General features: G+C 35.3%; 1 protein-coding gene across 1 annotated transcript in view; it reads left to right on the forward strand.

The window, feature by feature from the left end:
- Positions 1-15,689, forward strand: part of LOC150102004 (RILP-like protein 1) — a 46,237-nt gene extending 30,548 nt beyond the window's left edge. Inside the window, exons 5-7 of the mRNA XM_090400912.1 lie at positions 1,902-2,071; positions 11,158-11,265; positions 15,316-15,689. Of these exons, the coding sequence (XP_090257038.1) occupies positions 1,902-2,071; positions 11,158-11,265; positions 15,316-15,406 (369 nt within the window). The 3' untranslated portion in view covers positions 15,407-15,689. The remainder of the gene's footprint in view (positions 1-1,901; positions 2,072-11,157; positions 11,266-15,315) is intronic.
- Positions 15,690-16,177: the final 488 nt, after the last annotated feature.

Consider the following 16,177-nt stretch of genomic DNA (forward strand, 5'->3'; position numbering starts at 1 on the left):
GTGAACAGAATGAAAGATTTAGCTGAATATTGCTATAGACTTGGTAATGTTGACAGTGAAATGTGTAAGCAAATTAGCAAAGCAAACAACTAAAGAATAATTATTATGGGTGATTTTAAAGATGGTAATATAGATTGGGATGATGAAAGTAATATTTGGAAGTAAAGAATGAAGTTTTTGAGGAACAGCTACCTTAGGTGGTATGTAACAGAGGACATGTGAAGATTGATAATTTTGGATATTGTTTTCATCTCATCAAAGGATGCCATTGTAAATGAGATGTCGAATTGCCCTCCAGTTGTTTGCCTTTATGACTTTTGGGAAAAGATATATGTGGGGCTATAATGCTGGGGATTATCTTACTGCAGAGAGAATCAGGAGACAGCTTGCAACATATATCATGGAATGAGGAATTGGATGAAAAGGAGATCAGTGCTGCTTGAGTGCTATTTAAGAACTATTTAGCAGAAGCAATGCATAAGTGTATTCAAAGGATCAGAAGGTTAAATGTAGATGTGAAATGGTGAATGAAGAGATGAAGCATGCAGTCTGGAGGAAGAAGGCAAATCCTCAACATAATATCCTCTGGGTAGTGGTCCCTTGCCATAATGCATAGCATTACATTATACATGTCCTTAAGGATATGTGTGTTGCATTATGCACTAAGGCAATTAATGTTAAGTCATTAGCCTCTCTATACAAGTAGCCCAGTCATGAAGTAACTTGACGTGTAAAATTTGTTTGCTTACACTTGGATAAAGGATGAAACCAAGAATATAATTTCTTGGCATCTTTAATTTAATGGAAACGGTAATTAGACTTTTTGAAGGATAACTCGAAATCATGGAGGTTTGTGTTTGTATGTAATTTTCTTGATTATGGAAAATCAGGCCTTTCTGATTATGCATTTGAAGCATGCCACAGAATTGATTAGAAAAGCATCTTTCTAATCAATTATATTATAGTACTATGCAAATTAAAATTCAAAGAAGCCTATGGAGATCCTAATCCATCATCCTGGTCTCAACACAAATGATGATCTAAGTCTCATGGATATGGGTAATAAAAGAACAGAACTATAGAACTCCAATTCCCAAAAGCCTCCAAGCACAAAATAATACCAAACCAATATATTGAATACAGAAATAGAATTATAGGCCTATACTTTAACCAGTACTCCCCAGACAAAAATTTATAAATAACAGGACTCTGAAGAATTAAACTAACCAAAAGCTATTGATGTAGTTTTCCTTATGTATAAGTTGTGATTATTTATTTATTTATTTGTTTCTTCTTATTGTTACTAATTTTTTTTAATATATCCCTTGCAAGAGATCAGACTCAATGGTTAACCAAATTAGTAATGCCACAGCATGCTGTATGAATCGTCACTTGTCCTTATGCGTATGTATATCCCTGATGATGACCTTAATATAAAGCTCAAAATGTTTATTAGTTATTTTTATTTTTATTACTCTGACATAGTAGTTATCTCCATTTTACCATAATGAAATAAAGAGCAAATGAATATAACAAAGTGTGAGAAGGAAATTTTGAGTCAGAGTAAATCATAAAGAAGGGTTTCTAGGTTTGCCAATATCTGATTTGGAATGTCAGATTTCTTAGTGAATGGGTGTTTGTGAATAATAATACATTAGACGACCAAGTGAAGATCCCTGATCTTGTAAAGGAAGTAAGCAGTGTTTTTAATTTAATAAAGAAACTCTCCACTCAGATTATTGAAAACATTTCATAAATATTTTGCTAACTTATTTAGGACATCCATGTTAGGAATTAACAGATATTTTCCTTTTATCGAATAGTTATTTATGTTGAGCTGAATGATAATTAAACTTATCTGCCATGGAATATGCTTACATTTATGTGACTTTGATTTTTAGAATACCTCTTCACCATCTTTACCAGAGAAAATTGTTTTTCCTTCTAATTCTTCAAATATAAGTCATGAAGATGGCTTACCTTATCCACATTTTGAAAGAAAAAGCATGAAATCGAAAATTAAAGAGTTAGAAGATGAATTAGCACTTCACAGGCATCCACCAGACATTCGGTAAGTAATTGCGTTTATAAACTTAGTGTTGGACCATCCTGCAAAATGAAGGTGGTCCAAAACTATCTTTCTTGTTTTGAAATTTAATAAGTAACAAATATAGTGCAGATTTCCTTCATTACTGCTCTCTTAATTGATGATTATCTGTTTCTGAAAGTTTATCACGTACGGTGAAATAATCTTTCTTGGAAATTTCAAAATCCACAGTTCTGACTGGCTCCCCTTCTCTAACTTCACACACTGAAAGAGAAGCTTAATTATTTGCTGTCAGTAATGATCTTGCACAGATTGTTAACCTGCCTACCAGAATTCCAGATAATCCCTATCATTCTCCCAACACCCTGGACCATTTCTTAATTAGCTCTTCCTCTAAATGTGCCATTGACATTAACTCTCCTCTTGGCAACTCTGACCATAACCTTCTCAATTTTTCTTTTTCTACAGATCATCTCTTTCTCAGCCTTGTATCCTTTGGCACTACACTGATGTCAATTGGGATAACCTTCAGGATTTGTATTCTGATCTGAGTACTTGCTTTAATCTAATAACTGAAATTATTCTTGCTGGAATGAATGCCTTTATTCCCCATTTCATTCAAAATCCACAAGCCTTATCCAAGCTATAGTTTTCCAACAAATGTGGCAAAGCAGTCCAAGCTAAAAATGCAGCATACACTCAGTGGCTCAATTTAAAACTCCAGCCTCTCACTCAGCTTATATTACAGCTCATAACAACTGGGAGGGGGGGTGCGGCGACAGGAAATCTAAAGCGGACATTGTAAGGGTTGAATACAATAAGCTTGTCTCTTGCTCAAATAACAATCTAGCTATCTTATTCCTTGCCTAGACAGTTGGGAAAAATTGCCATACTCTGTTTCAACCTTTGCATCCTGATGGAACAATAGCATTTTCTCCTAAATATAAAGCAGACCTCTCATCAGTCTTCTCCTGCAACTGTTCAAAACCAAGACCTTTTCCATCATCATCATCAAATTCCTGACATGTACCCTCAAGGGATGTACAGGATATGATAGTACTACATGAAAAATTTACATCATTACTAACTTCCTATCTACAATTTTCCTCCAAATCAGTGTTACTTGTCAAGACTCCAACATTATCAGATCTTATATTTCTGTCGTCTAAGGCACTTTGTACCATATCAATCCACCTTGGTCTTCCTCTGGGTCGTTTTCCTACAAACCTGGCAGAGAACACTTGTTTTGCTAATAGATGGCTGAACTGGATAAAGGTAATGGGTTTACAGTGATACTGCTGGACCTGGCAAAGGCTTTTGACAGGATACCACATGTAATTCTAATCCATAAATTACAACATATGGGAATGGATATGGGGTTGGTGAGATGGATAGGTGGGTGGTTGATGGAGAAATATCAAAGAGTAGTTTATTCAGGAGTAGAGTCCAAAAGACGGCCTGTGACTAGTGGTGTGCCATAGGGTTCTGTTCTTAGACCACTGCTCTTTAATTTGTTCATTAACGATATAGGGAAGGATCTAAGAGGAACATTTCATTTTTTCGCTGATGATGCAAAGTTGGGTAGGGCAATAGTGAATGCAGAAGATGTCAAAATCTTGCAGGATGACTTGGATAGATTGGAGTTCTGGGCTAAGGAGAATGGATGTCAGTTTAATGTGCCAAAATGTAAGGTTATGCATTTTGGGGTGAAAAGATTAGCAGCAGTATACCACATTGGTGGAACTGTACTCCAGGAGATTGATGAGGCCAGGGACTTGGGAGTGTTGGTGGATAGGGAGATGAAGTTTAGGAGGAACATTGCAAAAGTAGCTAAATCAGCTCATCAACTCACTTGGTTGTTGAAAAATACCTTGACGAGCAGAGATAAGCAAGTTATTGTACCTCTGTAGCGAGCCTTGATAAGACCTCATCTCGACTACTGTGCCCAGATTTGGCCACCTAGGTTCCTTTTTAATGGGGAGGAGGTGGAGAGGATCCAGAGGCGAGTGACTAAGATGATAGCTGGTGTATGGAATGAACCATATGAGAAGAGGTTGAAGATTTGTGGGTTGCATAAATTAGTTGATAGGTGGAAAAGGGGAGATATGATTGAGACATTCAAATTGCTAAAGGGTTTCTATAGGATTAATTCAGAGGATATTTTTGATATCAGGACTGGTGGTGAGAGAACTAGGGGACACCTATGGAAGCTGGGCTAGAGTGTGGTTAGCAGGGGTGTTAGAGCTGGGTTCTTTACTTTTAGAGTGGAATAAGCTACCAGAGTCTGTTGTGGGTGCTATGACGGTGAGTGAGTTCAAGGCAAGGTATGATAGATACTGTGAGAATGTCGTATAGTTGTGTGGACATGATGTTTAGGGCCTCCCTCAATGAGTCTAAGGACTCCCTGGAGTCGACCATAATAATAATAATAATAATTTCTCTCTTATTCCATATGAATTTATTCGATTGACTTCCTCCCATACCAGCTTTGTTGATTCTGTTATCTATTTCCATATTTAATTTACCACCTTCACTGAAAATCGTGCCTAAGAAGCTGAAATGTTTTACTCCTTTCACAACACAGTTGACATTTTCAATGTTTCTGCCTAATTTCATTGTCTTTGTCTTTATAATGCTGACCTTCATACCATATCTATTACAACAGTTATTCAATTTAGACAGGGAATGTTGCAAACTTGTAGCAGATTTATTTAGAAGTATAACATCGTCTGCATAAAGCAAAGAGTATACATTAACATCTGATATGTTTAATACCACTTTCCTTCATAATGTGATCCATATAGATAATGAATAACAGAGGGGATAATGTACATCCTTGTCTCACACCAGGTTCAATATTAAACCATCGTCCTATACTTCCTTCAATTCTAACTGCTGACTTGCAACTCAAATAAAGACAAAGTATTGCTTGATATAATGCCCCATTGACACCATATAACTGTAGCATATTGAATAGCTTCTCTCTTGGCACCTTGTCATATGCCTTTTCCAGATCGACAAAACTTAAATACAGATCTTTGTTATATTCCCATGCTTTCTCAACTATTTGTCATAAAGTGAAGATTTGATCCTGACAGCCTCTATTTGGCCTGAATCCAGCTTATTCTTCACCAAGCTTTTCTTCCACAATTCTTCTCAACCATTTCTCAAGTATACTGGCATAAATCTTGCCAGAAAGACTCAGTAGGGAAATACCTCTGTAATTTTCACATTCTGTTTTTTTTTTTCCTTTTTATATATGGGTACTGTGAGAGCTCTATTCCGATCATCAGGAATTCGTCCCTCTGTCCACGCCTTCTGAACTATGCAGTGCAGCCACTGTAAGACTTTTATACCACCATACTTCAGCATTTTGGTCAAATATCATCTACTCCTGCTGCCTTTCCACATTTCAAGCCTTTGATGGCTTTTTCCACTTCAAGTATGGATATGTATTTCTGACTGTATGCCTGTTGAGTGTTTTTTACTACTGTGCTATGACTGCTTTTTTCATTTAGCAATTTTTCGAAGTAATTACTCCATAGTTCAAAGATATCTTTTTCTCCTGTTTTCATGTCACCTTTATCATCTCTATCTCCTTTTACAGCATTCTTTCCTCCATTCCTAAGCTTCTTCAACAACCTCCAGAATATCTTACCACCTTCTTGATATTTATTTTCTATGTTCTTGCCAAAAACTAGCTAAACAAAAGTCCTCCCATGACTTTTGTTTAGCTAGTTTTACACAGTGTTTAGCTTTCTTTCATTTTTCTCTGTATTCTCTAAGAGCACAAGCTGATTTATTTGGCAGGAACTTTTGATATGCTTTCTTCTTTTCCTTCACTGCCTCTTTAACTTCCTATGTCCACCATGGAGTTCTGATTTTTCTATCCTTGCAGACAACCTCACCACATGCCTCTCTGGCTGAATCAATCAGGGTTTTCTTGAAGGCTTACCTCTGAATCTCCAAAGTTTGGTTCCTGTTCTCAAACTCTTTCATTTTTTTTTTCAATAATCTTTGTGCATTTTAGTCTACAGTTCACATCTGAGAGCTGCTTAACTTTTATTCTCTTTAAAACTTTCTTATATGTTATTCTTTTCAATATGAAATTCAATTTTATCCTGCTCAAGACTAAATAGTGATCACTTCCAATTTCAAATCCTCTGTACACTCTGGTGTCCTGCACCAGGTAGAAAACATCACTATCAACAATAACATAGTCAATGAGACTTTTCTTATTCCTTGCCTCTTCTCTCCATGTGAATTTGTGCACATTTTTATGTTGGAACATGGTGTTAGTAATAACTAGTCCATGTCCTCAGCAGAAATCCGACAGGTATTTGCCATTATTATTAGCTTTGCTCTTTTCTCCAAATTTTCCCAAAATATTTTTGTATGTCTGACAATCGTTTACTACTCTGCTATTTACCGTATTTTCCGGTGTATAAGACGCACTTTTTTACCTTAAAAATTCATCTTAAAAATGGGGTGCATCTTATATAATGAAGGTAAAGATTGTTTCCTCTTTTCAAAGTCATACGCACTTCCTTTTATGTTCCAAGATCTCTCTAGGCTGTTAATGGTGCAATCAAATTGATGGGTGTCCTTCACGTGACTTCTAGCATGTCACTGGCTAAGAACGGGGAGTCCCTATTTAAGTTTCATAATATCTTATCTGAGTAATGAGTTACCGATGTTTATCAGTATTGAGTTGACGTGTTGAGATATTTTGTGTTCAGTTTGATATTTTCCCGTAGATTTTAGTGATGGAAAAAAACATGCGACATTCATTTACAACCTTCAAGTTACAAATTGCAGATTGTAAAATATGCGGAAGAACACAGGAATAGGGAAGCTGAAAGACATTTTGCCTACAGAAAAAATGATTAGAACTTGGCGTGGTCAGAAGGAGATTTTGTACAATTTGCATAATGAAAAGCGTGCGGAATATGGAAAAATTGCGAAGTGGCCAGAACTAGAGACCGAATGCAAGAAAATCAGCAAAATGGCATTGCCATTTCAACAAAAATGATTCGTACACATGCAGTCAAAGTAGCCTATGAGCGTAACATTGAAGATTTTAAAGGTGGTGCGTCATGGTGTTGCCGTTTCATGAAATGCAGTGGACTTTGTATGCGTACAAAAACAAAAATCAGTCAAATAATGCCAATAGAATATGAAGGCAAAATTATTTCTTTTCATAAATATGTGATTCAACATCGAAAAAATTACAATTTTGAAATGGTTTAAAGTTTAGGTTTTTTCCAGACATTTGTACTAAATTTCTTGGGTGCGTCTTATACACTGGAAAATATGGTAGATCCCCTACAAGGACCAACTTTTCCTTTTTCATTGTGTCAGTTGCTTTCTCTAAAGCATCAAAAATTCCTCCACTTCTGTGGGACGATAGGCACAAATAAGTCTCATTGTCCAATTCCTCATTCTGATATTTGCCCACATCACTCTACTTGAGACTGCCTGCCATTCAAGAAGATTAGCCTCGTATTTTGTGTTGAATACTATGGCTACTCCTTCTTTTCCTTGATTGTCATTGCCTGAATATAACATTTTGTATTTATTGCTCAGAAAGATCTCAGCAGTTTTTTCCTTTTTTGTTTCAGTCACCACTATTATTTCGATCTGGTACTTATCTAATTCCTCAGCTAGCTCCATTTCTTTGCCATTCAGGCTTCTTATGTTGATAGTACCGATCTTTAATTCTGGTGATATTGAGTTGGGGGTGTGCTTTCAGATTTGTTCCAGTAGCTGACTTTTCGCTGTTCGCCCTGGTTCCCTGGCGAAAACAACGGGGACCTTGTTTATCCGGGCGACGCCCCTACCGGCATGAAATTTTGTCACGTTGTACCATTATTAATAGTCATCAAGAATACAATTTGGTTGGCTAAATCCCAAATTGCCAGCCCATCCTCGTTTGTTTCGATATCCAGGTAGATACCCAACAGGGTGCACCACGAGAAGGTGAGGATTGGACATTAGATCAGAAACCCTGGTCAGTTATGCAGCTTTGACCCTTAAGCACCCCCTTCCCTTTCTATTCCACAAACACCACCAGTTTTCCTTTTCTGATATTTCAATAGAAGGACATTCAGGAAAATACTTAATAGTCTTGATAATAAGTTCCCTAGCCCAGATGGTGTCCTTCCATTTGTATCAAGAGCCTGTTCTTTAAAATTTGTCTGTTCTGTATAGCCTTTGCATCCTACTCATACTTATTTGACGTCGAAACAAGCCGTTATCCAGCCTGTTCCTAAAAAAAAAAAAAAGGGGGGGGGGAGATGAAAGTCAGCCATTAAACTGTTGTCCTCATCTCATTACTCTCAAAAGTGATGGAGAAGGTTATCAACTGATCTTGAGACCCCTTGGTTAATTATGAATCACTAATATGGATTCTGCCTTTCTCATTCTACAACAGACCTCCTTGCTAATTTAACTACCTTTAGACTCAGGCCATAGCAAGACTTGGAGATGCTCATATAGTCATTCTTAGCAGATATCTTGCATCACAGCCTTCTTTCCAAGCTGCTATCACATGGTCTCCCTCCTGCCATTTGTTGAATGGATTGTTAGCTTTCTGTCTGGTTGTTCATTGCATGCCATGGCGGAATGTTTCCTCTTACCTGTTTTTTTCTCTCTCTCTGTTTTTTTTTTTTTTTAATTGGTGTGCCAAATTACCTTAAGGATCTGTGCTTTCTCCTATTCAGTAATCTTCCCTCTCTAACTTCCAGTGTTATTCATAGTTTTCCTGATTTACATTTATTTCTCTTTGGCATTCACAAAACCTCATAGTACTCAGATGACACAGGTTTCAAGACCTTCTATGGCCAGTGCCTTAAACATTGAACTTTTAACATCGATCCTGCTTGTTTCTTGAAGAAAACCAGACCTCATTCTCCCTCACTTTTGATAACACTCTGTTCACCAATTAAGATTAGTTCTTCTTGGACTGACTTTCACATCTGGCATGTACTGACTTAAACACATCTCATCCTTAGCCTCCAAAGAGCTTGATATTCTTTTTCATTTCAAATGTTACTTCTCTTCTGCTCAACTCCTAACACTTTATAAATCCCAAACTTGCCTAATCTTAGAATATTGCTTTCTCATCTGGGGCAACACCTCAGAATGCTAGATTGTATCCAGAATAGAGCTTTTCACGTAATAGTGTTCAGCCTTCTCTCACTGGTTCCCTCTAATCACTTTTCCATAGACACTTTGGATTATGTCTTTTCTATATGTGTTTTCCATAGATGCTGCTCGACTGAACTGGCCACCACTATTCCTCTACTTACTCTAATCATGTATACAAACATTGCCAACTGCTGGACTACATCCATATATTATTCATCTCCAGACTATTGAACCAACTTCTCATCCTTTTCATTCATTCATTCCATATACCTCAATACATACTGTCTAAAACATGTTTACTAAAAGCAAATTCTGAACAGTTGCACATGGTATCAAAAGCGGCACTTAATTGTAATTGATGAATCTTCATGATATTGGTGTTTAGCCTTTATTTGCATTGATCAACATTATTGAATATAATGAAAGCATTGATAACAAATGATCAGTTTTGTGGTGGTAGGAGACAAGTCCTCTGAGCTGTTCTAATTTCCAGGAAAGCTACTTATTTTTATCATAATATGAAGTTTCAAGGCTATACTTTTGAAAAATTGTGAATTTACCTATCTCAGTGTGTACATATAATTTTACATTACTTTTAACAGCTTGATATTCTTTTTTCATTTCAAATGTTACTTCTCTTCTGCTCAACTCGTAGCACTTTATAAATCCCAAACTTGCCTAATCTTAGAATATTGCTTTCACATCTGGGGTAGTGCAACACCTCAGAATGCTAGATTGTATCCAGAATAGAGCTATTCACGTAATAGTGTTTAGCCTTCTCTCATTGGCTACCTCTAATCACTTTTCTGTGGCGAAGATTTTAAAATTAAATTGTTACTGACATGGCAGCTTTTGCTGTCCATAGACCTCTAGTGATTTATACAGACAGCCTCCAATTTCTGCAAGAGTAATGTTCCTAAAACTTTATGTAACAACTCGAATTTTACATAAGTTGGATTTAATCCTCTCACCAGTTAATTACATCTTGTTGCTTAAGCGTTTACAGCATGTGTATACAATAGAAGTGCCATAACATGTTTTAAAGGTTGTTCATGCTAGTTTCATTCACAGGATGCATATGCAAATTAGATTTCATTATGTAATTATTAATGGAATGTAATATAATAAAGTATAAATAGTATGAGAAAATAGGAGAAAAAATTTTTAATTTGGCTGGTTTGACTTTTTGAAATTATCAAAAGATGACTGAACAGTTAATACTTTTAATGGGACATGTGCACTCGACATTATAAAGTAACTTTACGTATGTAGTAAAAATTAGAGTTTTATTTAAAAATTTTAATATATTTCATCCAATGTTATGTGGACTTCATCAGGGAGACAGACCATTAACTACATTCCAAAGATGAATCACAATAATGAGTCTTAATTCATGCGCATATTAGCTTGTGCCTTGGTCTCAGCTGAAGTATATGATATTACACTATTAAAATTCAAAGGAACAATTGTGAAGAGTTGCATAGATGAAAATAAATATAAATAAATAAATAAAAACCAAAAAAAAAGTCCACATAATATTGGATTTTTTAAATTCTATATCAATTTTTAATACATGTGTAAGCTGTAAAGTTACTTTATAATGATGGAACAGTATCTTCTTTCTTCTCTTCATAAAGCTAGATAGCCTGCTAAAGGAGTTCATCTATTTTTCTTCTGACTTTTTAGGCTGCAAGGCCTAAAAATGGATTCACCCTAATTGCTTTGACCACTAAAATGGCATTAAAAACATCTTTACTTGGATGGTCATTATCCAGAAATTTTTGTCATAGCACACAGCAAGGAGAACTTATGGTAAAGACGTTTTTAATGATTTCTGCAACAAAAAAATCAACTTTAAAAACTTTTAAATGTGCAACAGAACACTTTATGTACCTAGTACAGAATCTTTTAAATCTTTAATAAAATTATTTATTTGACTAAATTTATTTTTGTTTTTTTAGAAGTGAATTACAAGAAGCATTGGGTGAATTGCCTGTTCAGGGGCCTATTTTCAAAGAACCTAAGGAAAAATTATTCCCTGAACGAAAGACACTAGGAATTCGTAGATTGTAAGTCAGTCATTGGTGACTCTTTACTTCATTTAGATTTCAAATTTAATAATAAAATAATTTTTTAAAAAATTAAATTACTCTAAAAATCACAGATGTTAAATGCACAATGAAACCTTTGCTATAATTTTTATGCACATTGTATCTCAAAGCAAATTTCTTTTGTCATCTAATGCAAATTTGTGTGTTTTTCATTTATTTTATTTTATTTTGATTATTGTTATTTAATAGTTAATTTTTATTTTTATTTGAATACAACTTGCTCTCCTGCTGATGGTTTCTTTTATTAATTTGAAGTTCTACAAAAATCTGCTTAAAAAAAAAAAATCTTTGTCTTATCTGACATATCTATGTTAATGCTGAACGATCTGAAAGGGCTTAGATGGCTGCTTAGTCTCATAGCTGGACTAGTGATGGCATTGCTAAAAAATTACTTGGGTTGCAGTTATTAGCTGCTAGAAAAGTTTCAAATATTTTATATTTGATGGATTTATCACAGGAAGACAGCTCATAAGAATGAATTAAATTATAGTTTAGTGACACCATTCTGTCAGAGATCCTGTTGGGGTAGGAATATCAATGTAAAAAATATATACACAGCTAAACACAACAAAGTGAAAACAATTAGAATTAAAACCGAAGTTCTAAGGACACCCCACCCTCTATTATTAACACTAGTAGTCTTGATTATTGAGCAGAAGATTTAAGAATTAGTTTCTTATGCTTTGAGTATTTCACACAACCATATTTATTGAGGTGGTTGGTATTCAAAAGTAGCTGTTGATTTAAAAAAAAAAATGTGTAATGTTTGTCCTTACTGCGATGAAACATAGACGCTCCCCTTATTAGCTTCCCAAAAGACCAACTCTGTCCCCTTTCATCTCAAGATCTATATTAAATTTCCTTGCACCTCCTAGCTGTTCTATTATGGGCAGATTGGAAGACTTGCCAGTATTCATCTGGAAGAATATAAAAAATCAGTAAACAAGTATTTAGGTTTAGGTGCTGGTTTACACTCATGATACAGTTTAATGGAATAATTACAACTTAAAGAGAAATAATTAAAGATACCAAGAAATTATATTCCTTGGTTTATCCTTTATCCAAATGTAAGCAAACAAAGTTTGTGTGAAGTATATTTGCGACTAAACAGCTTGTATATAGAGGCTAATGACTTCACATTGATTACCTTAGTATCCTATAATGCAAATCACATATCCTTCTGTGTGTGTGTGTGTGTGTGTGTGTGTGTGTGTGTGTGTGTGTGTGTGTGTGTGTGTGTGTGTGTGTGTGTGTGTGTGTACTGGTAAGCATTATGGGAAGGGCCACTACCCAGACTGGTTTCAACCTTTAATGAGGTATGTTAAAGTGCAGGGATACCTTTCCAAAAACTCTGAGTAATCTACAAGATCACACCAAATCTCACTGAGTAATCCTAAAGGATCACTACTAAACTCATTACTCCTGACCTGAATTGCTCCAGGACAGGAATCTCAGTGGTGGTTCCATCTAGTGGCAGGTAAAGGCCTAGCAAAAGCAAATAATGTGAAGTCATTAGCCTCTATATACAATTAGCATTTGTGCATGAAATATCTTCGTCGTAGAGCAGAGCTACTGTGACCAAGCGGGTACCCAGGTGGCAGATAGGGGAATGGCCATCAGAAATGGTGGTTGGCTACGAATACCCAATAAGCAGTCCCAGACCAAAGCAGGCATGTCTGGAGGCCCTAAGATGGCAGACCCATCACCAGACTAGGCTGCGGATGGTTAGTACTAGCCCAGCTGACAAATTCTTATACTCGTAAATTGCAAGGGAATAAAAACTGGACAGTCCAAATGGATAATGAAATGGAACATCACTACTAACCACACCTTTATTCATCTTACAGGAATGACCCCTTGTTCTGGTCCCTCTAGCTAAGTCCTGAAATATTTCCAGTGTGATGTAACTGATCAACTATAAGAGAAAATGAAAGTAAACCTTAGCAATATGTCCTCTAAACTTTAACTCTCTGCTTACAACCACACTGAAATCTCTAGCTTCATCTATTTCTTGGAGTACAGTGCCATCAATGTGATACACAGCTTGTAATCTATTTATCCCAAAGCCATGCTGATCCTCATACAGTATCATATTTTTATCTACCCATTGAATTCTCTTTTTTACCAATTTTTCTAGTACTTTTACCACCATGCCTGAGAAGAAGCAGAAGAAATACTTCACTTACTAAATGATCACTTTGCAAGGGTATATCATCCAAGATCTATAATTTGTTACTGCAGTCTTAGAACTTCCCTTATGCAAAGGAATTATTTTGCCCTCTTTCCACTCCCTGGAACTTTACCAGAGCTGAGACTTAAATTAAACAGCCTAGTCAAAGGCATTGCCAGTTCCCTTGCACATTCCCACAAAACCCTAGCCGATATTCATTCACCTTTGTTCCAACATTAGTGTTTGTCATATAGGTTAAAGCAGTACCCTTCACTAGGATGATATACCCTTGCAAAATGGTCACTGAGTAACTCAACTATTTTATCTGCTTCTGTCTCCTCGTGACAATCATCATCACTCATTAAGGTTAATCTTCCATAGTCATTCTTCCTCTTACTTGCCACATAACAAAGAACTCTTTGGGATTTCATTTGGCCTACTCAGCTAGATTCTTCTCATAATCTGATTCTGCCTTCCTTGCCATGCTAGTCACCTTTCTTCCTGAGACTTGTACTATTCATGAGTTTGTTGGTCACCTTTCTCTTTATATATCCTCCGTGGCATTTTCTTCTGCAGATCATGCTTATTGATATTACTGATCCATCTAACTCCTATCCGATTAACCCTCCTTACCCTAGGTATACAATTTAATACTTCTTCCTCTAGATGACCCTTAACTATATCACATGCACTACTAACATCCTAAGCATGTCATAATCACCTGCTTTGTAGTTCCACAAATACTCCTTCTTGATAGAATATCCCTCATGTTTTACAATCTCGCAAGTCAAGAGTGCATGGTCACTTTCACCAGTTGGAGGCAACGTTGCCACCTTGGTTATGAATAGCGCTTTTGATCCTATGACTAGGTCCAATATTCTCCCACTCCTGAGAGATAATTACTTAAGGCAGCATCATATTCTGCCTTAAGTAATTATCTCTCAGTATGTGTCTAAATGCTATTTCTTTCCATTCTATATCTCCATAGTTGAAGTCCCCCATAATAATCACTCGACCTGTACTCATTTTACTAATTTGGCGATGCATGTCTTCCAGATTATCTGTGAAACGCCTATAGCAACATTTGTTCATTTGAAGCAATCTTACCAGATTGCTTCAAATGAACAGTCGTCCTGATCTTGGCATGAATTATAGAAGAAGGAATAGGTTATAGAAGCAAGAACTGATGTAATTTTAAGAAGGAATTAGATAGATGTTATGGCTGAGAGATAGAGTAATTAAACATTTATAAATTATGTTAGTATTGTTGTTTTGTGTTTATGTATAAATAAGTATACAAAAATAAGAAATGAGCCGTAAAGTTTATCAAAAAAATTAAATATCTTACAAATGAAGAAGATAAGCTATGAGTATGAATATACACAAGTTACTCTGTGGAATGATGAATCCTATATAATGCATAGTGGTGATTATTGAGATATATAGTTTTCTATTTGTTCCATCTCTTTTGCACCGAGTTAGTTGGTCTAGACTAGCATTGGTTTTCTTCTGGATGTTCTTATTTTACTCTTGAGAAACTTAATCTGAAACACAGTTGTTAATAGTTGTATGCAACATAAAGGTATAAAGTAAAATTTGGATAATTTAGTGGAGCTTATACCCTTACCATCTTGGACTAGTCTTCTAGTGAAAGGCCCATAATATTAATAATGTGAGTATTGAATAGTTAATGTTTTATAATAATCATCTGGATATTCAAGTTATAGTGGTAATGTTTGCAAATATAATACCATCTTTAGTAGAATGATAATTGTTTATGTTAGTTGATGTATATTAAAAAAAAAACAGTTTGTTGATTGTTGCTATTGTAAATTTAGTTTTCAGTTTCGTCTTGGCGTGGCTCCCTTGGAAAGCACCTTTCGGTCTCTGCGAGCATCAAGCCGCCAGTCTCCAGTCACAGTCAGTTAAGGAATTCAAGAAAAATAGTAACTGTATAGATACAAATGAATCAGATGATGCATGCTGGTTTCTGTATATGTGGGATTATGATATAGATGTAAATATATCATTTTTGTGGCCAGCTTTATGGGAACAATGTATTATTTAAATTTTAAATTTTACTCCGCATGTTAAATTAAGTGGATTGTTTTAAAAACATTACCATCTATATAGCATTATCATTTGCAAAAAAGTAATTACCATCTATTATGACATATTCAAAAATAAAGTCTGTTATTAATAGTATGGTACTCATATATTTTCATTCAAGTCATGTTTATTGATATTTATTGGTTCATTTATTATTTTGGAGATGAAATGCAGTTGTGAAAATTGTGTGTTAAATATCTCTTATTGTTATTGAAATAACACTATTATGGAAATAGTGTTATTTCAATTACAGTGATAAAAGCTGTAAAATATGTATTTTTCATGAAGGTCCTCATGGTAATATGATGAATCATATTTTTTCAGTTTTTCATGTCATTAGTAAAATATCACGTATCCCCTAAAAATCCCTTAAATATGAACTAATTGAGGTCACTTTGCTTTGATTAAGGCTGTTGTTTGATGACATACATTCATTCCCTGGATAATTCCTTAGATCTCTGAGGAAGTTTTGTACATTATTAATATAGTCCAGCGAATTAAATGCTTTAATGATAATCATAACATTTCCAATTTTGATATGAATGGATTAAAGATTAAAAAGAAGAATCTTATTAATATTGGTTTTAATCT

This window comes from Typopeltis vanoorti, chromosome 11, assembly GCF_054136105.1.
Source record: "Typopeltis vanoorti isolate ZY-2024b chromosome 11, IOZ_Tvanoo_1.0, whole genome shotgun sequence".
Taxonomy (NCBI): domain Eukaryota; kingdom Metazoa; phylum Arthropoda; class Arachnida; order Uropygi; family Thelyphonidae; genus Typopeltis; species Typopeltis vanoorti.